This window comes from Mustela nigripes, chromosome 1 (assembly GCF_022355385.1).
Source record: "Mustela nigripes isolate SB6536 chromosome 1, MUSNIG.SB6536, whole genome shotgun sequence".
NCBI classification, from domain to species: Eukaryota; Metazoa; Chordata; class Mammalia; order Carnivora; family Mustelidae; genus Mustela; species Mustela nigripes.
In genome coordinates, this window is record NC_081557.1 from 243719632 (window position 1) to 243747612 (window position 27981).

At 41.4% G+C, this 27981-nt stretch overlaps 1 protein-coding gene across 2 annotated transcripts; it reads right to left on the bottom strand.

Moving 5' to 3' along the window:
• Positions 1-107: 107 nt before the first annotated feature.
• On the bottom strand, positions 108-18154 carry SGCB (sarcoglycan beta). Of its 2 annotated transcripts, XM_059383733.1 has the most exons (6): positions 17863-18152; positions 12187-12396; positions 8084-8269; positions 7259-7450; positions 6812-6943; positions 108-3410 (listed from the first exon to the last, which is right to left on the bottom strand). In XM_059383733.1, exons 1-6 carry the CDS (start codon positions 18082-18084, stop codon positions 3207-3209), a joined length of 1146 nt encoding a protein of 381 aa, XP_059239716.1. In that variant the 5' UTR covers positions 18085-18152; the 3' UTR covers positions 108-3206. The 2 variants fall into 2 exon arrangements, with proteins under 2 accessions (XP_059239716.1, XP_059239726.1); XM_059383743.1 differs by lacking the exon at positions 7259-7450 and having other exon boundaries at positions 17863-18154.
• Positions 18155-27981: the final 9827 nt, after the last annotated feature.

Consider the following 27981-nt stretch of genomic DNA (forward strand, 5'->3'; position numbering starts at 1 on the left):
AAACACCAATGTATTTAAGTAGACTCAAGCTATAGTTAAATCTATCATGTTTGTATGATTAAGCAGAAACCCACCAGAGTTTTAATCATTAAAAAATCAACAGCAAACAATTTGCAGAATCTTTATTGTAAAGAGAGATCATTAATAGTTATTACAAACTGAATTAACTGAAAGTCAGGTTAGCAATCCAAAACAGTTAGAGGTTAATTTTTATATGGCATAATTTGTAGTCTTTGCCCCCTCAACACTTTTTAAAAGACTTCTAAAAATATCAGCATTTCAGTGGTCTCTTTTCGTCAAGTTAAGCACCATAAACATTCTTACCCTCTTTAAAAAAAATTATTTCAAAGCTAGGTAGAACTTCTACCTTTCATCATTAGAACTATCACACAAAATTTATTTCATTTTTGTCATAACGCAAAAAGAATACAAATAAGGATATATTTAAATCTTGCAGACCATATATAGACAGCCCCCTCCCCCCATGTGTTGTTTTGCATTTTCCCAGCTGCCTGTTGGATGGTTTCTGAAATACTTGGCTTTTATTTCATTTTTCTCCCTCGTCATTGTGACCTCTCTCTGAAGTAGTGCGGTTACTTACACAAACACGAATCTACCCCCCTTCTCCTAGGAGCCTGTCTTTGTCTATCTGCTTTCCCGGAGTCTGCTTCCTGTCCTATCAGTCAGTGCTCAAGGCAGGGGATGAACAACCAGGAGAAAGAGGCAAAGTTAACATTTCGGGTTTTGAAAAATACCATCTGGTGGTGAGAACGAGGAGCTGAAGTTTTACCATTATGCAAAATAGATCGCAAGTGAAATGGACGGTTTGTTCCTGATCTCATTTCCCGTGAGTTTTCCAGGTCTACATCTCAGTGAAAAGGCAAAGGCTACCTGCAAAGTGTCCTAAAATACTGTACCTGTTACCTTTACAGTCCTGTAAAAACATCAAAATATCCTCTCATGTTAAAAGCACTTAATGGAGATGTATCAAAAACACAAGTATTTCTCAAAGAGTTGAGTAAAAATAGATTGCTTCGTGAATTATACTCAATAAATAATACTTTGTAACGTAGTGTTTTGTGGTTTTTGCAAAAATATTTAGAGACTTTCCAAGCAAATCTAAATAGAACAGACAAGAATGTGAAATTAAAAATAGACTATGTGTCTGAATGAAAATTCCAACGGATTTTTCTGAACATCATTCAAATATGAAATGACACTGCATATATTGAAATAAGTTCTGACTATCACAACAATTAATAACACTCAGAGGTCAGAAAGTTCACTTCTTGGGTGACGGGCATTGAGGAGGGCACATGAGGTGATGAGTACTGGGTGTCATAGGTCACTGATAACTTACTGAACACTGCATCTGAAACTAATGTACTATATATTGGCTAACTGGATTTAAATAAAAAAAAATAAAGTTCACTTTCCCCCTCATTTAAAAACTGCACTTAGTATTATATAGTAAGCTCATCTCCTTCAGTACACTTTAATGACTGCTCGTAATCTCTAAGGCATCTGGTTGCTCTATCAGAGAGAACTGTGCGTAGGCTGAATGCAGATCCGTTTTTGTATCGATTTTCTTATCTGCACAGTTCAAAGTGACCACAGCAGAATACTGTTAGACTTGAACGCAGAGTGGGGCTTATGATTTATCTCTACTGCTTATTTTACAGTAAACTATTTTGAAAACTTGGCCCCTGATGCTCTGTGTGTGATTAATAATACCAGAGAGTTCCTTTTAAGTCAATTATAAAATACATTAAAAATCAACTGGCTTCAGGGATTGGGATATGAGGAGCAGAGATCAGTTCTCATACTTACTCCAAAGCTACTTAAAGACGAATTTTCTCTATCCGCACCCTTCACACCATGCTGCCCAACTTTGTTCCAGCCCAGCACACAGGGCAACGGTGCTCCTTGAATGGTGCAGTGGGGTGGACTTCCCTGGGGCCACCGCCTCCAGCTTCGCACTGCATTGCCCTGAGGCCTGAGGGTCTAAATATCTTAGTGACACTTTTACTCAATTCAGGTACCCCCAGGGGCCAAGGCCCATCAGTTAGGAAACTGCAGTAGCCTACAGCTAGACTAACTGGACTTTTCTATCGCATATTTTGGATTGGCACAAGCTAGTTTAAAATCTGATAGCAGTTGGCCAATTTTTTTGACATGAGATTGATTTTTAATTTTTTAAACTAGAGTAAGCATGGCTGTTTTATTTGATCCTTACCTGCTTAAGTGAGTCTGAATTTGTCTTAATATTTTTTATATATTTTTTATATTTTTAAATATTAAGACTTCAGTGCAGATAGTGAAAAGGACACAGTATTTGGAAGCAGGTACATTTTAGGTTTGAATCACATGTGAGCTCCAGTCCCAACCCGGGCTGCTATTATACTGTGTGACATAAGGTAAGTCTCTTAACTCCTCTGATCCTCAGTTTCCTAAGGGGAAAACCTGGGATAATAAGCCCTACATCCAGAGCTGTGGTGAGAATCAGCGATGTTACAGACACAGTGCCTGGGACAGTGGCTAGAATGAGTCATGTAAACCACAGCTGACATCAGGATCTAACAATTAAAGCTGGTGTTTCAATTTCTACCACATTGTGAACATTTCATACTCATCAATAGTTAGCAAGTAAATATTCTATTACGGAGTATTTTCATCCTAGTGCAAAACTAAGAAACCACAGTTTCTTACCAATCACATATGTGACGTTCTTTAATGATTTCACTTGCATTGAGAACACAGCTGAAAATTAATGCACTAAAAATCCGAGACCATTCTCTCAGAAGCCAAAAGACAGAGCGTGTAACATTTACTAACGGTGCACCTTTCAGTCCCCTTAAGTGGGTGCATCCCCATTTACCAAATGTACTTACAGTGAGTCTGATCGGTTGCTTCAGCCCTTTATCCTTTAGACAAAGAACAGCGGGATTTTAAAAATACTTCTTTCAAGATGAATTTTGCTTGTATTCACTTCTGATAATTACTTTAGAACTGTAATTTGAAGATCAGTGCAACTTAATGAAATGTATTCAAATTTAAGCTGAGAATCTTTTAAATATGGAGTTACATAATAGGTACAGTAGTGCTCTGTAGGTGAGAGTTATCGCGAACTCTCTAAAAATATGACTTGCATGCACACTCTTAAAAAAAGTCACGCTATGAACACGCGGGTGACCTCTCGGGTTCTTCTAGTGAGTGTTTCCACAGGGATTGTCTGAGATCTGGCAGCCCATGTTCTGGCCCGTCACTTGTACTTTGAAGAGCGTCCCGTCTGCACACATACACAGCTTGTAGCGCACCCAGTCGCCCGTCCCAAACTGGTCTCCGCTGGAGGAACTAGGTAGGCGACTTGTGCTAACCATCACAGTTCCGTTTAGGATGATGCTGTTTTCCTATCAGGAGAATAATAACATGATTTATTTACCTCCACAAATAGAACAAAATTAATAAACAAAACTTAGAATAGTAACCAGGAAAATAAGTGGTGTAAAAAAACAGTAAAGTCATGACCAAAACAACAACAGGGAAAACAAAACCAATGTCAAGATTCAACTAGTGACCTCTTTAGTTCATAGTGTGTATCAATACAGTTATAACACCCTCTATTAAAATTATATCAAAATTCCTAAGTGCATAAGACTGATACAGGTCATTTTCACTTGTTACTTCTTAAGAGAGTTTTTACAAAGTTACTGACTGGTATCCTATAGAAAAATTAATTTTAATTTCTAATGTTTTTGTACACCACAAATCAAGATTCAAACCAGATAATTTTGAAGACCGGGCACTCAAAGAAAACTGCCTCGAGGTTCTCTTCTCCATGTGTACTGTTTCAGGAACATTCTTGTACTGTAGCCCCTTTATTTTTGGGAACTCCTAAGCTTCTCTCTCTCTTCTTTCCTCCTCTTTTCTTTTCACTCAATCAACAAATAATTATTAAGTGTCTACTATGTATTAGATATTATTCTAGGTGCTGAGGATCCAGCAATTAACAGAGAGCTAAGTCCAAGCTCTCATACAGCTGACGTTTTAATGGGGAGTGGCAGAAAATAAACAGGTGAACAGGTAAAATAAATATAACATCACTGGGAAAAAAAGGTAAGCAGAGAGAGTGACCAGGCAGGGGCTCTATTTATACAGGCTGGTCAGGGAAGGCCTCCCTGAGGTGGTCACAGTGTGGCAGAAACCAGATGAGATGAGTAAGCCATGTGGGCAATCGGGGAAGGGCCCTTCAGGCAGAGGACCCAATACATGCCAAGGCCCCAGTATGAAGATGTGCTAGGTGTTCGAGGAACAGGTAGAAGCCAGTGTGGCTAAAGCAGAGAGAACAAGGGAGTCGAGTAACAAGAAATGAGTCAAAGAAATAACTTGGGGCCAGACATGTTGGGGAACTGAATGGACTTTGAGTTTTATCCCCAGTTAGATGAGAAGCCATTGGGAGAGGTCTGAATGTGGAAGTGATGTGATCTCTGAGACAGGATCACCCTGGCTGCTGCACAGATCACTGACTACAGGGGTGAATGAGAGCAGCCAGACCATTTGGGAGGCCATTCCAACAGTGCGGCGGGATGTGGTGGTTTATATCATCGGTGGTGGTGGTGGAGGCAATGAGAAGCAGTCAGGCTCTATTTTTTTAAGGCTTTGCTGATGGACTGATGGGCACCATTTAACAAGATGGGAACACTGAAAGAAAGGCATGTTTGGGGAGAGAGAGGGTATGAAGATTTTAGACTTGTTGAATTGGAGGTGCCTATTATGTACTGGAGTGGAGAACTCAGCTGAGTATGTGAGTCTTGGTTCAGAGAAGAGATTAAAGCAGGAGTTCCAAATTGGAGAGTCATTGGGTTATAGAAGGCATTCAAAGCAATGAGACAAAGTTGGGTTTGAAGAAATGTTAATAGCTAAGTGACTATGTAGTGTTAATATGCATATGGGATAAACAGAGTCCTTGTGATGAATTTTGAAATTTTGTTTCAATGTTGCCATCTTGTGGTCATTTAATTTTACTTTCTTTAAATTGCTAGAGCAGTTATTTCTTTAAATGCAGTTTAATTGATAAAATTCTTACTTAAAAATTTTTTTTTCTTATAATTAGCTCTACATTTAAAAACTAACCACTGATATTAACTGGATTATAAAGCTAATTATCTTTTCAGTACTGGTGGCTTGTTTTTCTTTAATTGTGGAGAAACTGATATGTATGAATATATATTTCAAAGTATCTTAATATTTCCCATATCAACTACAGACAGAATTTTCAGGTAGGGAAAAAAAAAAGATTTAGGTAACTTGCTAATGGCTATATGCCGGCTATCAAGCCTCTTGCTTCTTTGAGTTTCCAGTGCTGAGAATAATAGCCCCATTGTGATGTTTCCTCAACACTATTCTCTTAAGAGGAATGGCTTCTTACTACAATACAGGCAAAATATACTCAGTATTGCTATTGAGTTTCTGGCAAGAAACACATTTGTGTTTATCTTTGTTATTTAGAAATTGTAATATGTGTTTTAGAGGAGAATGCTATTTATGAAAATGGAAAACTCAATTTTTTAAGGCTTATTTTTTCTAAGTTAAATTAACTTTAAATAAAAGGAAATAATTATTTTATTTTTATAAGTCCTTAGGATTAATTTTATTTCTGTCATATATGATGCTTGGTAAAATAATTTAATTAGCTTTAGTTAAGTAGCACATTGCTGGTGGCCAAGGACATATTGAATAAATATGCTTTGATCAAAACTAAGCAGAATAAACAGTTTTTGGATATCTGGCTCCCTTACATGAGATATGTTACCTACTGAAGTTCAGATATAATCTGTGAAGGACAAAACTTCACTTTTCGGGGCACCTGGGTGGCTCAGTGGGTTAAAGCCTCTGCCTTCGTCTCAGATTGTGATCCTAGGGTCCCAGGATGGAGCCCCGCATCAGGCTCTCTGCGCAGTGGGGAGCCTGCTTCCTCCTCTCTCTCTGCCTACCTCTCTGCCTACTTGTGATCTCTGTCTGTCAAATAAATAAATAAAATCTTTAAAAAAAACCACACACACACAATAGCTATAATAAAGGCAAAATCTTTTCCCTTTGCAGTTAATAATAGATGGGTAAATAAAATATATTTTGTACATTTGCTAATTGATTTTCACATCACTGGATATAAAATTTGGGAAAGGGCATGAAAAATCTTTAATTAAAAAAAAACCCAACATGGGGTTATGGACATTGGGGAGGGTATGTGCTATGGTGAGTGCTGTGAAGTGTGTAAACCCGGCGATTCAAGACCTGTACCCCTGGAGCTAATAATACATTATATATTAATAAAAAAATAAGAAATTATACATCTAAAAAAGAAGCCAAAAACCAACAACTTCAGGGAATGGATAATTACTATGATAATTCTTACTTTGAGAATTCTTCCAGAATTTTGGAAGTTTATTTATTTTTGCCTTTTAAAATAATACAGGTAACATGTTGTAAAAAATTTTTTTAGAAAACAAGAGGCAAGCAGAATGAAAAATAAAATTAAAGTCATCTGTTATCTTGCTACCCATAGTCAACCATTGTTGACATTCTGGCATACCCTTCTAGGTATTTATGAATGTACATATGTTCTGAAAAATAAAAATGAGACATTTCACAAACTATAACTGTCTTCCACTTCAGAGTCCATTTTGAACATCTCCCCATATCAAAAAATATACAACTACATTACCATTTTAAATAATTGTATACTGTTCCACATATAGATTTATATGCCCAAGAATCTACTAATTCTCTAAAACTATGAAGAAATACTCACTGCCTTTAACTCCATATTACCGCCCATGTGAAATTCAATGGTTTTGCCCATAATGAATACACCTTCATTTCCACGCACGATAGCACGCCCGTCAACTTTTATATTTAAGTCACTAGTAGCGTTGCTGGTAATCTGAAAATTATTAAAAAAAAAAGGTAATAAAAAGCATTTCTAAATTAAAGTGAGAATTCTTATCAGAGACAGAGGAACAGGAGTTTCACCCATGGAATATGAAAGGCAAGAATTTTCAGTCACGTTTTACAGGGGTTGAGATTAAGAGACGTGACTTGATAATGATCAGATGATGAATCTAGAACTAACTAGTCCTTCCCACTGTTCCAGAACTTATTCTTTCCCATCACTATAAACCAGCAAAACTCCCCTCCCGCTTTGTGACTTTAGACAGTAATTCTCTTCCATTAATAAAGCAAACAAAAGAAATCATACCCTTTCAGTAGATGCTTTTTGAACATTCAAACTTTTCACTCCACTTGGCAAATGAAACTCATGAGTTTCATAGTCTGTGCTGAATAAGATATTCTGAGTCCTCGGGTCAAAAAACTGCATACCAATGTCACTGGTGATAGAAGTTTTGTTCTTTTCTACACTAAGCTTTGTTGTCCCTTGCTGGAAAACAATCTACAGAGAAACACTTTATCATGAATATGTTTTCAAAGGAGGCTGCATCCAAAATACATCAAGAACATTATTAAAAACACTTTACAATAGACTAACTTCCAATGATTTTAACCGCATCTCTCTATTCATTTGGGAAAAGAGTTCCTTAAAATGAGGATTTATACCCTTGTTTGGTTGCACTGCTCTGCACAAATCCATGGGTCACGGGGCAGACAGACGGACCTAGACCTAAGGCGGGCAGGGGGTGGTAAGAATACCTCCGTGAGGTTCTGGTCCACTGAAAACCTGTGTTACAGCAGCCACCTATATGGGCTGCCACGGACTCGACTGGCATACTCCCTTCTAGACTCCCAGAAAGTACAGGGAATTCCAACCTGGGAAGGTGCTCTGTTTGCAGGTTACCTTGCACGGAGGAGAAAGAACACGCTATTCTTAGAGTAATTAATCTATTACAGGAAATGCTGCCCTATTAAGATATTAAGAAAGCATGTAATATTTATAGATTACAAGACCGACAATTATTAAATATGCTTATGAATAGTCTCTCGAGGAAAATATCCATTTCCAATAATCCACTCTAGGTTTTTACAAAGAATTTTCCTCTAATGTCCCTCGACTGATGTGGGAACTTACAGGCTGGTTGTTGCCAGTGATAACCAAGTTTTCATTTCGTCTTCCTCCTACTGTGCTCTTATAAAGAGGATGTATAACTCCCATGTCAGATACTTGCTTAAACCGGAGCAGGCCGCTTTCATGAAACTCCATGCTGTCACAGCCATTTGGCCCGATGCGAATCACAGCCCAGATAACAAGTGTTATCTTTAAGAGAAAACAAGCCCCCTGTTAATTGGTAGCCTACATTTAACATAATTAGAAAACAAACAGAAAAGACAATTGCCAGAGGATTAAACTTCCTAAGATGTCTCACTAGTGATATGAATACATCACCTGGGTTTCCACTTGAAAATTAAACCCATTTCAATTTGATCAGGGTATTACAGGCAAATAGCTGAAAGTCAAAGTACTAGGAGTGCTAGAAGAGCAGTTTCTTATTTCTTCTGCTTCCTCCACATCTTGTCTGGTGACAGCCACTTTCAAACAATTTTAGGTATTTCATCTAGAATTTTTCCAGATTTTTAAGTGATGTGATTATATTATTTCTTCACTCATCAATCTAAGGTTTTACCTATTAATTTCTTACTTCAGCAGATGAGAATTTATCTCATTTATATTTCTTCTCCACTGGCTCCCTTCTCAAATGCTAGCTAGACCCAGGTTCAGTATTTTTAGTACTGCAACTGTATAAGTACTGTTCATGGCTAAGCCAAATACTGTAACTAAGAGAGCAGTTCCTTTTTTGTACTCTGCGTCTCCTGGAGTTTCATACTTGTCTTTCTTTGGCACTGGACCACATTTGCTTAGTTTCTTTGAAAACCCGACTGAAAATTTTCAAAACCTCCAAAGTCTTTATAAAAGGTCACTCAGTAAAAGGTTCTCAAAGTCCAAACCTCTCGGGTAATTTATTCTAGGAGTTCTATTTTTCTGTCTCAGGAAAGCTTACTGGAACTCTATGCTTGCTCCAATCCTGACTGTTCCCCCTGGGTCTGCGATGATACAGCTGTCACTGAAAACTTTTCCTTCGTTTTGTGCTGGAACTTCTCTGTCTCTCTCCTGTGCTGGATACCCAGTTTCCCACATCCCTGCCTTCAGTTTTCTGGGTTAGTGCCTTCTGGAAGTGAGCTTCTCCTCCAATGTCCTCCTTAGAAAGAACATATGTGGGCACCTGGGTGGCTCAGTCTGTTGCGCCACTGCTTTTGGCTCAGGTCATGATTCTGGAGTCCCGAGTTGAGCTCCACCCCAGCGGGGTGTCTGCTTCTCCCTCTGACCTTCTCCCCTCTCATGCTCTCTCTCTCTCAAATGAATAAATAAAATCTTAAAAAAAAAAAAAGTATGTATGTGAAGGCAATTTTGAGAGTGTGCATGGTTAAAAAACGTCTCTATAAGCCCTCACATTTGATTACTAGTCTAGCTTGATAGATATTCTAGGGTTGGTGCTATTTTCCCTCCGAATTTTGAAGGCCCTTGCGGTCTGGTTTGCTGGGCTGCATTTGAGAGGTCTGACATCTCTGATTTTGTGTTCTTCATACACAACCTGCTTTTATTTCTCCTCTGGAAGATTTTAGGATCTTCTCATTATCCCTGGTTTTCTTAAATTTCAGTCATGGCCTTGGTTTGAGTCTTTTATGCATGACATTGGACCTAGAATGGTAGTTTTCAATCTGTTCTAGGAAATTTTCTTGACTTATATGTTTGATAACTTTCTCCCCAGTGTTCCTTCTTACCTTTTTCTGAAACTCCTATTAACAGAATGTTACACTTCCTGGATTCTTTAATTTTATTGAGCTTTCTAGAAGGGTTCCTTTTCTTTATTGGCCAATCTCTCTGTCTTTCCATCCATTCATCCATCCATCCCTATGTATTTCTGCAAGTTCTTCCTTATTCTTTAATAGCTCCTTCTTAATGGCATGTTATCCTTGTTTTGTGGATGTAATATCCTCTCTTTTCGCTGAAGATATCGGTTTTAGTTTTTTAAGTTTTCTGTCATTCATTGTATTTTCTCTATCTCCTTGAATTCCTATTTTCCCCATGGTTTGTGTGTTTTTGGTCTCCATCATTTTTCAATTCTGGGAGCTTTCCAAGAGATCCATGGATCCCTAGTGGCTCAGTGTTCATATTGAACAGTGAGGTTTAAAAAAGTGCACAGAAAGTTCTCTGTGTGGGGTGGGGCTTGTGACAGGCTTCATAGCAGGAGATGAGGTGGCTTTTCCACTCGGACTTGCCAGGTGTCAGTATCTACAGGTTTTTTCTCCAGATGCTTCAGTTTTCCCCGAGCAGGCTACCTCATCTCCTGCCTGGGGGACAGAAGCCTGGGACCAGGGAGCTGGAGAAAGAGACTGAGAAGAGAGCTGGAGAGCTGGGACACAGGGTCTCAGCACTCAGGATTCAGACCTGCCTGCTTCCAGCATCCCTCCTCTCCTCAGGCAGGAAGAATCCTCTCCCTTCCACGACATGCTGTGTGGGGTTACAAGGCAAGGTTGCCTAACTGCTGGCCGGAAGGCAGAGGAGGCTAGGGATCTCTGACTGCTTCTACAGGGTTCTTGAAAAGCTGCTTTCCATTCCTGCCTTACTCCTGCTTTTCATGGTACTTGTATTTCCAATTCCTGACGATATGCAAGGCTCTGTCACCAACACAAAGGAACAGGTTCCCTTCTCTGGTAAGTGAACTGCCATTTCTCCTCCTGCTTTCTTGTCTTCATACATTATGGTTTAGGATTTCGGTTGCCTCCCACGTTCCTTCAATGTATTTCTGTTTCTTGACTTTGTTACCTTGGGATGAGCTTTTTAAAGAGGAAGGGGAGAAAAATGTCTTCATTCTTCCATCTTAACCAGAAGTTTCCAACAACAACAAAAATGTATAAAATAAAATAAATTCAGAACACGTGCTCCTAGAAAAGCTATTTACAGTACCAGCTCTTTCCAATGTACGGGAAGAATGAAACACAAAGGTTTGGGAGGAACATAAAGTATAAAGGACTGGCTTAAAAGTATTAGGAGCCAAAAATAAAAATAAATGAAATTGCTTTAGACCCTCTGTGGCCCATGTTCATCCGTCACAGGTAGACCAATAACAACCCTTGGCATATGTCATCTCCACACATGCCAGAGGGGTTCAAGTTTAACCCTCAGGTAGTTACAACCTTGGATTAAGTCTTCTTCTTTAGAAAAGCAAGTATCTTTGGAAAAGGTAACATATTAGGTCTTCAGCACCTTAGAGTAAACTCGCCTACCAGATCCTTCCAGTCTATAACAACATAGACAACACTACAAAAGATAACTCTCTGTCAAACAAGGGTTTACGATTTTAAAATCTGGTTGAGGAGGTAATACTAAATTTAGGAAAAGCTGAATGAGAACAGAAAGGGTTATATTTTTTTAGGAGAGGTGAAGGCAGTCAAGTGTCTCCTACCCAGCTGACTTTACCCTTCCCAAAGCTAAGTCCTTTAAAGGAAATGTTCCATGCACATTTTCTTCTAAATAAAATTAACATGTGGCAATACTAGCATACTAGGTTTTTAAAAAATAAATAACATATTAACTCAGTAAGAAGAGATACAAACTTATAAAATAAGTCACAGAGATGCAAAGCACAGCATAGGGAATACAGTCAGTAACACTGTAATAACACTATTTGGTGACAGGTGGTGACTATGCTCACAGTGAGCCCTGAGTACTGTAGAGAACTGTCCAATCCCTTATGCTGTACACCTGAAACTAAGAATAATATTGTATCTTAGCTACACTTTAATAATAAATTTTAAAAAAGGCCAGTGGGTCTTTTCTATGTGTAAAAGATGGAATCTCTTGTTTCAAAAACATTTGATAAAAGGCACTGTTGCTTGTGAAATTAGGAAGACAGGATTCTGTTAGACAATATTTGGAGAGTAAGCAAGTCAGGGGCTCTTTGCACACACTGGGAAGGGTAACTGTGCATCTAAGAAAAACTTAAAGTGAGAAAACATGTATTGAAAAGCAGAAGGTAAGAGGGTTTTGAAAGAAATTATAGAAACAAAGTCTATGATTTCACTAAAAAATTCCCCATGGTAATTAATATATGTGCTGCCTAAGCGAGCACTCCATGGTCATTACAAAAAGAAAATTCTGTACCACATACTTACAATTAAATTGATGACAGCCAGGATAAACAAGAGGATAATGACACAGATGGCTAAATTGCCCTTTCTCCCCCTCAATCCCGTTTTATGGAGGCGATCTTCGTCGATTGGAATATATCCGGCCTTGAAATTACTATTATGCTCCTTATTGACATTCCTTCTCTCGACAGCCTTCTCCCGCATGGACTTCTTTACAGGACCGTTGGAACTTTGCTAAAAACAAAATACAACACAATGGAACAGCCATACCCACTCTTTTCAATGCATTTATTTATGAAGTGCACATTCCTAATGAAAGAAAACTGAACTGCTGAACTGCTGAAACACATATTTTCCATGGATAAACTTGAAGTCATGTTGAGCTGTAGGCTCCAATTCAGGATGTTGTTATGCTTAGAGGGGTAGTGGAGAAGCTTTAGTGTGACTCTTGATAACACATTTCTACCCTCTGCTTTGAACATTTCCAGTGTACCTGAAGTGTACAGCTAGTTCATCTGGGGTAAGAATTGACATATATATTCCACATGGTTCATCTTTTTTTTTATTAATGATTTATAGTGATTTGTTTCATTATATATGTGTAATATGCATTCCATATATATATATGTATATATATATACATATATATATATATATATATTTCATTTGTAAGAAAAAAAATTGGAAAGGCTGACACTGTTTGCTATTTATCACCCCAGTTGGCTAAAGGTAACATTATCTTCTATCAGCAGTTTTCAAAGTATGGGCAAGGAAGACCAGGAGAAGCTCCCTGAACTCCTACAGAAGCCTGGAGAGTAAAAACTGTGTTCAAAATAATACCAAGATGTTACTTATCTTTTTTACTCTTCTCTCATGAATGTTCAGTGGAGTTTTGCAGAGGCTAAATGACTGTATGTGACATCAAGGCTCTAACAGCTAATGGAATGTGTGCTTGTGTATTCCTGTGTTTCAAATATTCTCCAGTTTAATTTTTAATATGGTAAATATCAATGACTATAACTCACATAAATAAAAGTTATTTGGGGTTCTCAGTAACTTTTTTTTTTTTTAGATTTTATTTATTTATTTATTTATTTGACAGAGAGAAATCACAAGTAGATGGGGAGGCAGGCAGAGAGAGAGAGAGAGAGGGAAGCAGGCTCCCTGCCGAGCAGAGAGCCCGATGTGGGACTCGATCCCAGGACCCTGAGATCATGACCTGAGCCAAAGGCAGCGGCTTAACCCACTGAGCCACCCAGGCGCCCTCTCAGTAACTTTTAAGAGCATAAAAATAACCCAAGACCAGAAAGTTGGAGGACCTCTAACTTACACTATGGTTGAATGGTATTTTTGGTAATATGTTATGAACACAAAATGGATAAAAATGGATACTACCCAACTTATAAATATTTTAGAGCTCTGAGAAAACTTACTTATTGGATAGGGACTTATGAAATATTTTATGCTTAAAACTAATACCACAAATAGGAATACTAAAGAAATACAGGACAGGACCCTTATTCTCTAGATATCATAAATATGATGTGGGTATAAAATAGTTAGCAGTGCAATAAAGTAATCTGTATGCTCAGATGCCAGAATCAATAGCATGGCCAATTCATGCCACGGAGTCCAACCGGAGGAGACACAGGATGGCTTGGCATTTGTTTTCAAGGAAACAGGAAGTAGGTGGGTCAGAGCAGGCAACACAGGGAGATTACAGTGGCAAAGTAGAGCAGGTCAAGAAAATTCTTGGACTGCTGGGTACAAATTCTAGTCTTTCTGTTTAACTGGGAGTCCTTGGAGGTTCCTGGACACGAAAGACACACATTTCAAGATGCTAAACGTGTGGGTGTTTGTAAGAGAGAGGAAACAGGACATCAGTGAGCAGGCTGCTGGGGATGTTGCCATGATGGAGGTTTGAAGTAATGAGGTAATGAGGGCCTAAACTAACGTGGGATGAAAAAGGAAAGATTAAAAACATACTTCGTGAGAGGAGCTGACTGAATTTGCAACCAGCTTCAAAGAATCTCATGTGTACTGAATGGGGACTAGCTAAATATGGGGAATGGAGGAGGCAGAAGAGTCTGCCTATGTCGCACTTAAACTAAATGAGAAATAACCACATGGCTCAAAGGCAAGGGGAAGGACGGAATGGGGTATTCGATCAGTCAGGACTAGGGATACAGATCTGAGAGCTTAGCCCCGAGGTAAATTAAATCCACAAGAGTGCATCAGTGTACTATGAAAAATAGCATACAGGAAAGAGAACAAGTGACCAAGGACACAGTCTTGGGAAAATTTAAATGTGCAGCTATGGTGGAAAGTGAGAAATACAATGAATGGTAGGAAAACCAAGGATATGTAGTGTTGCTGAACCTGCTTTGTCAAGAAGTGCTTCAACCTTCAAAGGTGAACTCTGGGAAGCAAACCAGTAAGCTGGGCACAGTCTAAAAAGATATCACATGTATGCATCTACTTTCCAGTCTAGAAAGAGAAGAGAGGAAAAAAGAGAAGACGATAGCTAAAGAATTATGTACTATCAGAGGAAAACTGTGCTTTTGTGGTTGCTGTTAGTAACCACCTCTCCTCCCCCTGGCCCCCGCCAATTTGGGGGAAGAGTTGTATATTTGATGGCAGAGGGAAAGATGCCAAGAGGTGCAAAGATGGAAGATCTCACAGTTGGGCAGGATAATGTAGGAAATGAGACCCTCCAGGAGGCAGGAAAGAAAGTGATACGAGTACATGAGAAAAGACTAGGCTTTCAGGATAGGCTTCCCACTTCAATGAAACAGTTCACACCCAGGAGAGAAAACCTTCTTTTTCTTTGGGATGTGAAAGCTAAGGTCATCTGCCAAGAAAGAGTGGAGAAGGCTACTGGAATCTTACCGTGGTGGCAGAGGTAGCAGGCTGGTTAGGGGTTTATGGAAAATGGAAAATGACAGGACTAATCATTGTGAATAATGCAGCAGATACAATTTTTGTAATTCCACAAAGCAGCAAGGAAGGCTCTATAGAAGATAATTCAGTCTACTCACCAGATTTTTTTCCCCAAACAGGTTGTTGAGTATTGTGTAGGTTGTGTGTCTGCATGAGGGTACACTCATGCTGCTGACATCTTAGAGTGGAGTGTGCACTTTGATACTTTTTGCAAGAAGGCATAGAATACCTTAAGGGAGATATACTTTCCTCTAATTGTCACAGACATGGTATGGGCAATTTAAAAGTCGGAGCTTGAATAAAAGGTCTACAACAAAGAGAGACAAGACAAAATTGATCCCTCCTGGGATGCATTCTTTACTCTTTTCTGCCAATTCATGTAAATTATTATATTCAATTTGATACATTTATGATTTATTGAAGAGTTACTATATGCCAAATGCCCCAGATCACCAAGATAGGCCAGACAAAGCACCTACCCTCAGTGAACTTCCTGATAGGCCAGGAGAGTAGACAGACCGGGTCACTAGCAGTGGCAGTTCAACAGTGGTGGCAAACGCACAGAATGCTGAAAGGGTACAAAAGAGGACTGCAGCTCTACTTAGCAAGCAGAAGCAGCAGGGGCAGGTTTTTAAGAAAGACTGAGATTTCATCTGAACCTTGGGAGGATAAATAGGAGTAAGCCAGGCAAAAGCACAGAAAAGGCATTCCAGGCAGAGAGAAGAGCAGGGAAACTCTGAATACAAGTTATCTCAGTGTGAACTAATTTTGGTAGTTTCTGTGGATGGTAAGAGGATGAGTATAGAAATGGTGCAAAAAATAAGGTCTGAGATATGGTTTGGGGCCAGCAAATGAATGGACTAAGTACTGTGTCAGGAACAATGGACTTTGTCCTAAAGGTGATGGGGAACTACTAAAATTTTAAAGTGGGTTAGCGATACAATCAGATTTGCATTACGGCAAAATCAAAGTCACGTACTAAAAAGAGATGAGCTGGAACAGAAGAGTTTAGAGATAAAGATATATCAACTGTCAGGTAAGTGTTGATATTAGTCCAAAGGAAGGCTTGACGGAGCTTTAGATGAAGAGAAGATGGGGAGAGGCATTAAGAGGAAGAACTACAGAACCTGGTGATTGATTGGCTGTGACTGGGACCCAGAGGGGATCTAAGATGACTCTCAGGTAGAGGCCTGCTATATTCATGTGTGGTCTGGAGGAAAAAGGAAATGTGGGGCCCTTTGTTCAAATATCACACCTGGAACAGCAGAACATCAAACCAAGTGTGGGTCCCTTTTGAGCTCCCTTAGATAGGTCCAGCTCTCAAGTTTCTAGCTAGGTTAACCAAGGACGGATGGTTGTAGCCCTTTTAATGGTAAATACGACGCAATCCAGTTTTCTACATTTCTGTGTTTGGGGTGCTTGTGGAAATTTCAGTTCAGGCTGGAGACCTATGTTTAACTCTGGAGTAGAAACGAAGGAATGAACCAGATTGCCCAATTTATGTGAAAAGCAAGAATAGAACCTTGGTGGAACCCCCAGAGCATCAACAGGGGATGCAGATTAAAAAAAAAGAACCATCTAAAATAAGAGCTGAGATGTCAGGAGGGAAATCAGGGAAGCCAAGGAACAATTTTAATCTCAACAACCCCAAGAAGCTTTGCCTCCTTTTACTCTTACTTACTCCCTTAGATTTTAATTTACTGTTATGATCTGTAGCTTGCCCTCTTAGCTGATTTCTCTGTATTTATTTGGCAGTATGACTTTAAGCTTCTTGAAGGTGGATTTCATCTATTTTTTGTGTCTTTCAGAATGACTGTTCCAGTGGCATACAAAGCAGTTAAGTTTTCTGAGAACAGAATGCTGGCAACTTGACTTGCATTTATTTCTTCAGCAATGCTGTAGAATGAGACTTTTTCCAAGGAAAGTCTCACTCATAGTTTTGTAAAGGGAAAGAACAGTTAAGGAAAAAAGTGACTACGAAAATTATTTTTATTACAACAAAATACTCTAGCAACACTACCTATGTGTATGCAACATGCATGCACGTATGTGTATGTAAATGTTTAGCTTGCTTTGGGGGGGGGGAATAGTCTTTTAAACTGCTCGGAGGTACACGTTTACAATTCAGATCAGGAAATAGTTGATAAAGCATTAAAAAAGTAATTTTAAACCAGCTGGACAGAGGCAGTTTTAAACTGATGACCGAATCTCCATAACCAAAGCGGTGGGGAGAAACCCGATGCCAGCGTACGAGGGATGGCAGGCACAGCAGTGGCCGCAAGCGGACCTCCCGGCAGCAGCTGACGGGTGTCGGCGGGCGTCAGGGCAGCCTCCCCGCTCCGGGGCTCAGGCTATTTTTACCCGCATCCCCGCTGGCCACCGAAGCCGGCACGTCCCCGGCACGTCCTGGCGCAGGCTCCCGGCTGCCACGGCCGCCACCCCGCCCTTCAGGCGGCGACCCCTCCTCAGCCCCGCCGAGGGGCAGCCGGCCGGACCGAGGGCCGCCGCCGGCTTCCCCTCGGCGACCCGGAGCCCCTGCCCGCGGAGCCGCCGCCCGGCCCTCGCCGGCATCCCCGGCGGCGGACAGCTCCTCCCGCCCGCTCCGCCCCCCGGAGCCCGGCCCGCGGCGGCCCCCGCCCGCCCGCCCTCGCGTCCCGGCCTCCGCCGACCCGCCCCACGGCGGTCCCCACGGCGGTCCCCACCGGCCGGTCGCGGCCTCCCCGACCCCTCCTGCCCCCGGCTGCAGCATGGCTCCCAGACCTGCTCGGCCGCCGCCGCTGCCGCCGCTGCCGCCATCTTCCCGCGCCCCGCGCCGCCGCCCTCCCCGCCGCGGCCGCACCCCGTGCGCCTGCGCCCTGGCCGCCGGGTGTGTGTGGGGGAGGGGGAGGGGGCTCCGCTCGCCGCACCCCTGCCCCTCCGGCGCTGGGAAGTCTCCGTGTCCTCCGGCTGCCCGCGGGCGAGGTCCGCCGCCCCCGCCTCCATTCTCCCGAAGGGGCGCTTCAGACGACGACGCCGCCCCTTCCTTCGCCGTCGGTTCCCCTCACCGAGGGCTGGCGCGGTCCCGAGCTGTCGCGTCCTCCTTGCCTTATGGGCCGGGGTCTCCGTGGCCAGGGCGGGAAGAGGCGTATTGGAGAACACACGGGGACGGGGGTGGTGTCCTGGTGCACGGAAGTTAGCACGTTGCCGATTAGCCAGCTAAAATCTTGGCAAGTGAGAGGACTCGAGGAGGACGTGAAGCCGCTTTAGGGATGCTGCTTAACTTTGGAGAGCCTGTGAAGTCTGATGCTTTCTTCGGTGGTATTGGGGTTGGATTTTCCATTTATTATTGGAGACGGTGTTGTCGGTACACATTGTGGGAAACCCAAGCTAATAGATGCTCACAGCACACTAGAACCCAACGTTGATCTTATTTATTTGTTTTCAACGCAATGGGTGGGTAGCAACCGAGGTGTAAGAGCTGTTTCTCAGGGAGCTGAAACCACTTCTAGAAAGCACCTTTGGGGCCCAGGGCCGCCTAAGTCAGCAGGAAAGAGCAAAGAGACCAGCTGGCAAAAATGTTCTTTTTCTAGGAACCAGCTCAATTTTGCTTTTTTTGATGACTGAACTGTTATTTCATGGCTCTGCCTGCTTTCCATCAGAACATGGCTGTGAAGTATAAATTAGATCATCTGTTGCATAAGAAATCCCTCACAAACTTTCCCCTTCTCTCTGATTTTGGCTAATGTCAGTAGCTTACTGGTCATGAATATGTTTATCTTCGTTCCCAAATGCTAGGATTACTGACTCCCATCTCTGTGCTCAGTCCTGCTAGGATCTCTAGGACAAACCTGCATCTTAACCAGGATAACTGTAAATTGTAGTACAAAGCGTTGGGAGTCAGCAGTAAGTCTGTTAACACTTTGGCTCTGGTCCTGGGCTTCTGACTGATCCTCCATTTCTGGTACCATAGGTCTTACTTCCTACACTTTACCTCTTTTTCCTCTGCTTGAAAAGAGCTCCTCTTTTTCTCTGGCAAGCACGCTCTAGCCATCCTCCTAGAATCCATCCAAATGTCACACACACTCTAAAGCTTTCCCAGTCTCCCACAGGCAGTTTTTAGCTGGTCTGTCCTTGAACTCCGCTTGTCTTTTGTAGCACATTATTGTAATTTATCTTGTTTACCTGTCTGTGTCACCTGAAAGATGGTGAGCTCTATCTGGAAGGTCCATGTCTTACTTGTCCTTTTATCTGGAACGCCTAGCATAGCACAGAAACTTCATAACATCTTAGAAATCTGCCTGATACCCCAGTTTTTAAGACTAGAAGCCCTGCCTTTGTTTTGCTAACTTCTCTTTGACTTAGGCGGTGACCTGGTAATTGATTTTCTTGATGCCAAAAGCCCCTTTGACTATCTGAAAAGTCACCTTCTCTTGGGAGCCCTCATTGCTGACGTCTGTCTCTCTGACAGGTCACCTCCCCATTCTTCGTGTCTGTTGCTGTAGTCTGAGCACGCGTTATACTCACATAACCCCATCTTTAATGTGGGTAATTTCTAAATGTGTTATCTTTAAGCTTTTTTTTTTTTTTTAAAATAGTAGGGTCTACCATACACCTGAGAATGAGTATTTAACTTCCCTGCCAGTTTTATAATAGGTCATATTATCCCCATTTTAAAAATAAAGAAATCAAGACTCTCAGAGGTTAAAAGCCTGAGTTTTCAACTAATATAGAGCCTGGATTGAACCCAGTTTCTTCTGGCTAAAGTTTTTGCTCTTTCTACAACATAACACAGTCTTTAATTCTGCATTTCCTTTTGCTTTTGGAAGTGCAAAGCAAGGCTAGAGTACTAGTCAGATGAGGAAGACAGTTATCCTTCATTGAATAGTGTCCCCCCACCAAAATATATCCAAGTCCGAGTCACCAGTACCTGCGAGTGTGATATTACTTGGAAATAGGCCTTTCAAAATAGGGTTTTGAGAACAGGTTTTTAACTTATATAAATAAGTTAAGGATCTCAAGAGAGATCACCCTGGATTTGGGTTAAGCTCTAAATCTCATGACTGGTGTCCTTAAAAGAGAAGAACAGGACAAAGACACGCAGAGGAGAAGGCATTGGGAAGACAGAGGCAGAGACTGAAGTAATGTTTCTACAAGGCAAGAAATGCCACGACTTGTCACCAGAAGCTGGGAGTGAGGCATGGATCAGCTTCTCCCTCAAAGCTTCCAGAAGGAGCCAACCCTAATGATTTTCTGAATTCTAGCCTTCAGAACTATGAGAAAATAAATTTCTGGTGTTTGAAGTGACTAAATTTGTTATAGTAGCCCTTAGGAAATTAACACACACTTCAAGCCCATCACATCAAAAAACTGGGACTTAAAATCCTTCTCCCCAACCTGCTCTTTGCATGTTCCCATAGTAAATGACACCATCATCCGGCCAGCAACCTTCAGAGTTATTCTATACTCTTTGTAGTGTGACCTTCTTAAAGTACAAACCCAATCATGACATTCATCCTGAACTTGAAAATCCTCCAATAACTTTTGCAATGAAAATTCTTTATATTATCACATAAAGTTCTATATTTTCTGGTCCCCGTCTACCTCTTTTTAGCCTAATTTCTGCCCCTTCCACAAACTATTCCTACACTTCAGCCGTGTGTCTAATTTGCAGTTCTCATCTGTTTGCCTGAATGTATCAAGTTCTTAATGTCTCAGTGCTTCTGCAGATGTGGCTATTTCTGTATTTTATCTAGCAATTCTCCTACTTGGCCACCAAAACTCAGCTCAAGGAATATCTCTTCTGGAAAGCCCTTCTTAATTTTTTTCCTCATGAGCAATTTCTGATTTCTGTGGCCCTCAGGAATTGTTATTGTCCTGATTTGCTATGATGATGCTTTGATACTTAATAATACACGATATTGTGTTATTTTACCTTTCCTGCATGTATATCTTGCTCCAGAGTAGACTGTAAATTCATTACAAAGCAGGGGCAGTGTGTTACAACTTCTGTGCTCCTGAACATACTAGGAACTAGGTAAATAATAGGTACTTAATAACTGATGAATGAATAATGAATGAATGAATGAATGGATGGATGGATGGATGGATGGATGAACTTTCTTCTATTGGGTAAAAAATATTACTAACATCTGAGTGTCTATGACATATGTCCACTCTAATGCTCACCATGCATTACTCCAGAGAAGAACCTTATTAACTCTCAAATCTGTGTCCTGTAAGTGCTCTTGCTGGGTCCATCACTCCTCCAAATTTCACCTCTCGGAGCACCAACACGATATAAAAAAGAGACTCAAACAAATCATTTTTCTGTTTATAGCTCTTAGCTGCTTCCCCACTGCCTACAAAGTCATGATCAACTTCTTCAGCCTGCTCTACAAGACTTATCACAGTTGAACCCAGGACTATCTTCACAATCTTGTCTCTGATTCCCCGAGTTTCCTAAAGTCACCCTGGACTAGCACTCATCATTCCCTGCCTATCCATGCAATTTCATGCCTCTTGGCGACTGTCATTCTGTGCCATCATCTCTTCTCTTCCTGGTGAAACTCCTCTCCATCCTTCCAGATCTGGCTCTAAATGGCGTTCTCTTCTACAACTTCCTTTGATCTTTTCTTCAGGGAGCTGGAGGAGGAAGTAAGGGAAGGGTTGATCAGTGTTTCCATAGAATTTTATATTTACTATTGTAACTTGTCACACTGATCTATGGTTATGTGTCTTTCCTCTGAATAGATTGTGAGATGCTGGGGAGCAGAAACCAAGTCTAATTCTGCCTTATGACTAAGGCAGATGTTTCTGTCACCCAGAAATTCAGTTGATGTTTATCAGATGTGATGAAAAAACCTATTTCAACATCCTTCATTTTAGGGACTGCCATCATGCTGTCCTAGGTCCTCTCCTGGGATGTTTAAGGAGATCTCACAGTGTAGATCACACCCTATATACACTGCAACACCTTCATGTATCCTAAGAGCACCCCTTTGATGGCCATTTTCAGAGCCAAGTATCTGCCATTGCATTTAGCTAGTGAGCTGAAAACATGGAGGGCAGGGATGTTTCAATATTCCATCACAATGGTGATGGAAACCTGGGTTGCGACAGGAGGGGTACCTGTAACTCTCAAAAGTCATACTAAATTGGCTCCCTCCTTCTCAGCTGTATTTGCTACAAAAGGTCTATAGTTTGTTTAGGTGCTAAGGTGATACGTTGTGATATATGAACATTTTCTTCTTGTTTTTGTCCTTTAACCAATAAAGGGCATGAAATACTTTGACAGAAACATTCTGAACTGTTGCTGTGAGCAGGGAATGCTTGTTGGCACGACACAGGAGACAGCATCCCTGCTTCTGTGCAGTGGTGGGACCTGCCTTCAGCTCAGATCCCAACCAATTGGTTCTTTCTCCAAGGGTGGAGGATTTTTTCTCCTTTTAAAATCATTTAAAATCTGGGGCACCTGGGTGGCTCAGTGGGTTAAGCCGCTGCCTTCGGCTCAGGTCATGATCTCAGGGTCCTGGGATCAAGTCCCGCATCGGGCACTCTGCTCAGCAGAGAGCCTGCTTCCCTCTCTCTCTCTGCCTGCCTCTCTGCCTACCTGTGATTTCTCACTGTCAAATAAATAAATAAAATCTTTTTTAAAAAAAAATCTTTCCCTGCAATGTAGCAGAACCCAAAAAGGACCCAATGAAGCTGCTAAAATGAGTACCCAGAGTCTCAGACTAGAGAACATGAAGTACATGGACAAACGAGCATTTTGCTCCCCGTGAACGGAGACAGAGCACCCCGGCAAGATCATCAATGAAACTGGGTTTAAAGAAGCTTCATGCAAGTGGGCAAGAAAGGGTTAAAAGATGTTCTTCAGATGGCACCAGGCCCTACCCTAAAGGAGCTATTGGACAGAATAGCACAGCATACCTGTAAAAGCATCCAGGCCACAGCTGGGCAGAACATTCTTTCAGCCCCACTAGCTAAGGGTTGGGGGTGGTGGGCAACTGTCCTTAGTGAGGAAATGAAAATGACGAGGATGCCACTGTATATCCTCGCACGTGTTTATGCTTAGTGCAGCGTGGACCTCCACACCGACACACCTCTCGCTACACTGAGTGGCTTCAGTGAAGCTCTCAGTGGCTTCTTAAAATCCCCAGCTGAAAATCTCCCCAGTTGAGGGATGCATGTAAACTTCTGAGTTAAGGACTCTATAAGTCAGGACTTTTCCTATTCCATCCAGATGTTTGTCACCCCACACTTCTCTAGAACGAGTGGGTGGCAGAATTATGATGCCATAAGAACGGCCAACTGGCTATTAAAACTTTGCTTTCTTTTGCCTCAACAGGATTATGACATCAGCTAGAAAGCAGCCAATGGGCTCCTCCCTCCCTTCCTTCTTTCCTTTTTTCTTTCACTCTTTATTAAGTTTGGTTCAGCAAACTTTTTTTTTTTTTAAAGATTTTATTTATTTGGCAGAGAGAGGGAGAACAAGCAGAGGGAGATTCAGAGGGAGAGGGAGAAGCAGACTCCATGCTGAGCAGGGAGCCCAATGCAGGGCCTGATCCCAGGACCCTGGGATCATGACTAGAGCCAAAGGCAGATGCTAAACCAACTGAGCCACCCAGGCACTTCAAGTTCAACAAGCTTTTAAACCTCTGTCCCTTTCTTCAAGAAGCTCATACAGGAGGCAGACAAATAAGTTTAATGTCCTGTGATAACTGCAACAGTATCAGCATGTCCAAAAGTGAAAGAAAATAAGCATAAAGAAGAGTGGGGGATGAGCTCTGAGAGCCTGGGGAGAGTTGGGGAGATCTTGTCAGTTTCAGCTGGTTTAAATGTATTTAAAGTGCAACTACAAAGAAAACACTTGCTTATTTCCTGGAGGCTAGGTGCATTAGTTATTCTGGCAAGGCTGCAGAATAAATTGTACTCAAGAAAAATGTTCAGCTTTTGGTGATTGACTAATGCTCTCAGAATCAAGACTTGACTGACCCAAGCTGAACTGTGAACCAAAAACTGAAAATAAGGTGATGGTTGGGAAATAAATTGGAATAAAGGGCAAGATTTGCTCAATATGACCCATAACCAGTATGTTAAAAGAAACAAGAGAAGAGCAAGAGATCTCAGAGCTGATCTAATCTATGTTTTTCATTATGTAGGTGGAAAAAACCTGAAGTCCAGGGTCATTAAAGACTTCTGTAAGGTCACAAGAAACCACTGATTGGCAGAGGGAGAGATAAAACAAGAGTGTGCATCATGATCTGACTTTATTGTTCTTTCAACTTTTTCAACATACCTGATAGTGTACCACAAAAGAAAAATTTGATTTTCTCTTTTCTTTACAAATAATCGCCAAGTGATTATATCCTAAAATAATCAAATTGAGACAAAATTAAAGTGCTGTCCAAATAGAGCCTTTACTAATCTGATGTTTTCTTCCATATGTATAAAAAAGTAGGCTTTAAAAATAGAATCTCAACCTTGTTGCCTGCACACTTGTAATATGAAGCATATGGATTCTTCTTTTGTCAGCAACACAGACTATTTGCACTCCAGGCTCCAGCTCTCTCTTAAATTGATTGCTATCTAGCACCCATCAAAAGCTCTGTGGAGGGGATGATTATGAAGGGCACTTATGAGGATGTCCACTTACTGCTACAGGTATGGAAGTTCTAAGCTTGTATCAGGCAACATCACTAGAGAGCTAAGAAATGGCGCGTCAGTTTCTTGGTGTGTCAGTGTCTCTTTGATGACATGAGTTCTAGTGTCACCCCCTTGGCATTGATGGAAGGTGACCGCAGGAAACAAGCATATCAAGATTGTTTTTCTCTATTTTTTTTTTAAAGTGGGGGAAGTATTAAAGACACTGTCATCTGTGTTGTTCTAGGCTCTTTGGAAAAAGATAAACATATTTTGTAACTGGTAGCAGGGAAATGTGTTTCACTCAAAGAAGTGGTACGTATACTTTTAAACTCAAGTAATAATAATCATAAAAGTCATTTTCCTTTCTGTGCTGGCTTCCACAAACTACAGATTCAATGTTAAATAAAGCTCAATTTCATACATAAGCTTAAATTGGGGGTATACTTGCTTTTTCCACTAAAAAAATATTTCTAATCTAACAATGATATTTTCTACAAGGTTCTTATTGTACGTTATCTCAGGTCTTCTTTTGGAAGTAGTGGGGAGAAAATAATGAATAGATACATAGAACACTTCCTTTGTTTTGAGTCATTGATGACGATGTTGGTTTTTTATTGATAAACCTGAGGTTCCTGCTATACACAGCACACACTTCAGAGATCTGGGGACACCCAAGTAGTACCGGAAATGACTGTAGGCGATTAGGGTTTTGAATCCAGCTGTGGGACTCGAGCCTATTAGATATAAACAATATCGGGTAGCAAATTCTAAAGTAATTTCAGAGATCCATTCTATCCTAAGACTCTAAGACTATTACATTAGTAATTTGGACATTTGGTCAAAGCATGTTTTGTTTTGAGTCCGCTTAATATTGTTATTTTGGCTAACACTTTTCCTGAGGTAACTCTTTGGGTAACTCTGCTTCTGAATAAGTTTTCAAAAAAGGAATCAGTGTTCATGGTAGAAATTTGGAAAATCAAAGAAGTATAAAGGAGCAAACTAAAATAATCTATAATCACGCTTTGGGCTGATATTGTATAACTCAATGTAGATTATTTAGTGTCCCTGCTTTTTTCACTTAACTTTATGCAGTGAGAATTCCTAGACAACAGATACTCTTCAGTGACAGGATTTCTATTGTGTAACATTTCACTGAAGGATTTGTTCAACCTTCACTCTATGGCTGGAGATTAGATTGTTTCCAGCCTTGTTATCTCTACTAAATGTACTGTGATCCACATTGTAGTAATAATGATCCTGCGTTTGTGAAGCACTGTGCCAAGTGCTGTGTTAACGCCACATGAGAGGCGCCTGGGTAGCTCAGTGGGTTAAGCATCTGCCTTCATCTCAGGTCACGATCTCAGGGTCCTGGGCTCCAATCCTACATCAGGCTCTCTGCTCAGCAGGGAGCCTGCTTTCCACCCACCTCCAGGGCTGCTCTGCCTTGGGATCTCTCTCTGTCAAATCAATAAATGGAATCTTAAAAAAAAAAAAAAAAAAAGAATGCCACACGAATTTTTTAGTTTAGTCGCATAATAATCCTGTGATGTAAGAACTACTGTCTCTTGTTTATAGATAGCGTAACCAAGGAGTAGCAGTCACAGAGTCCACAGCAAAGAAGAGGATTTAACCCCTAATCTGACATAAGCAAATATTCCAACTTGTTTTTTATGGATAAGTAAATAGGACTGTTCAAAGACTCCAACTGCTTATTGAAATATGCAATTATTGGCTCCCAATTAAAAAATCTGTGGGATTTTTCTCCATTCCCTTCCTCCCTCTTTACGTATTTTTTAAAGGAAGAAAGTGTCTAATGAATACTTAGTGGGGTCTTTTGTTTGTTTTTTTCTTTTACTTTAGTAATTATTACACTACTCTAATAAAATATGTTATGTACCCTTATGGTCCTTATTGTTCCTTTTGTTGTTATTGAGATCTAAATGACACATAATATTTTATTAGTTTCAGGTGTACGATGTAATGATTCAGGATTTGCACATGTTGTGAAGTGACCAACACAATAAATCTAGTTAGCATCCATCACTACACATGGTCACAATTTTTTTTCCTTGTGATGAGAACTTCTCTAGTTCTTATTTTGTAGCCTATAGAAGATAGTACTTCGGCTCCAGAAATGAGCTTCTCGTTTTCATTGGAGGACAGAAAACCACCATAATGAAGAGAAACAACCTCTGAATATTACCATATATTACTATATATTAGATAACATTACCATATTTGGACATGTGCAAAGTTCATATATTTTCAAGTTCCTAAAGAAACGGCACCGAAATAAACTAGCTAGCTGGCTCGCTGTGGCCCGGCCCCACTCCTGCTGTGTTAACGACTAGATAAGAATGATTTGCAATCAGCTCATCATTTGATGCATATAAAATAAAGGCTTCTAAAGTGCTTCATGATGGTTGAAACTGTTTCATTTCTTAAGCGGTTGAAACCATCCCCGTAGCTTCACGCACCCTTTTGAAATAGTGCCAAGCGCGGTCTGAACTTTCACCAAGTTTCAGTTAGAGAACGAGAATTGAATGAAAACTTCAGAGTACTCGGTGATTCTAAAACTACACCCAGAGGCGCTGGGTGGCTCAGTGGGTTAAAGCCGCTGCCTTTGGGTCAGGTCATGATCTCAGGGTCTTGGGATCGAGCCCCGCATGGGGCTCTCTGCTCAGTGCAGAGCCTGCTTCCCTTCCTCTTTCTCTGCCTGCCTCTCTGCCTACTTGTGATCTCTGTCAAATAGATTTTTAAAAATCTTAAAAAAACAAACAAAAAACAACACTATACCTAACCTTGTCTAAGCCCGAGGATTAACTCGGGTTTGCGGACGCCCGAGCGCCTCCGATCTCCGCACTTGGGCGCCCCCCAACCCCTCGGTGCTGCAAACGAAGCCCCGAAGGTCTGAGAAGTTAACGCATCAAGGGGGGCGCCGTCAGACGCTTACCTGCTGCCTAACCCGACGGTCCGTGGAGAAACCTACCACCTTCGCTTTTCCGGGCGAGAGGCCGCGGGATGCCCCCATCCCACAGGGCGGGCGAGTCGCGGTCCTGCAAGGGATGGGGTAGCCGCCCTCGCCGGTCTGCGCCCCGCCCGCCCCAGGCCCCATCCCGAGCGTCAGGGGTCTTGGGCGGCCTCGCCTTCGGCCAGCAGGAGCAGCAGCAGCAGCAGCAGCAGCACCAGCAGGAGCAGGAGCGGCTCCAGGGCGCGCCGGGGCGGGTGCCCGGCCACGAGGGCTCCGGGAGGGCG

Coding starts and splice junctions, on each gene's coding strand:
- SGCB (XM_059383733.1), bottom strand. CDS start 18,084: ATGGAGGCGGGGGCGGCGGACCTCGCCCGCGGGCAGCCGGAGGACACG. Junction 12,397..17,862: donor CAGCGGCGGCGGCCGAGCAG/GTCTGGGAGCCA, acceptor TTTTGTTTTTAG/CAAAGTTCCAACGGTCCTGT. Junction 6,944..7,258: donor AAAAAGCATCTACTGAAAGG/GTATGATTTCTT, acceptor AATAATTTTCAG/ATTACCAGCAACGCTACTAG.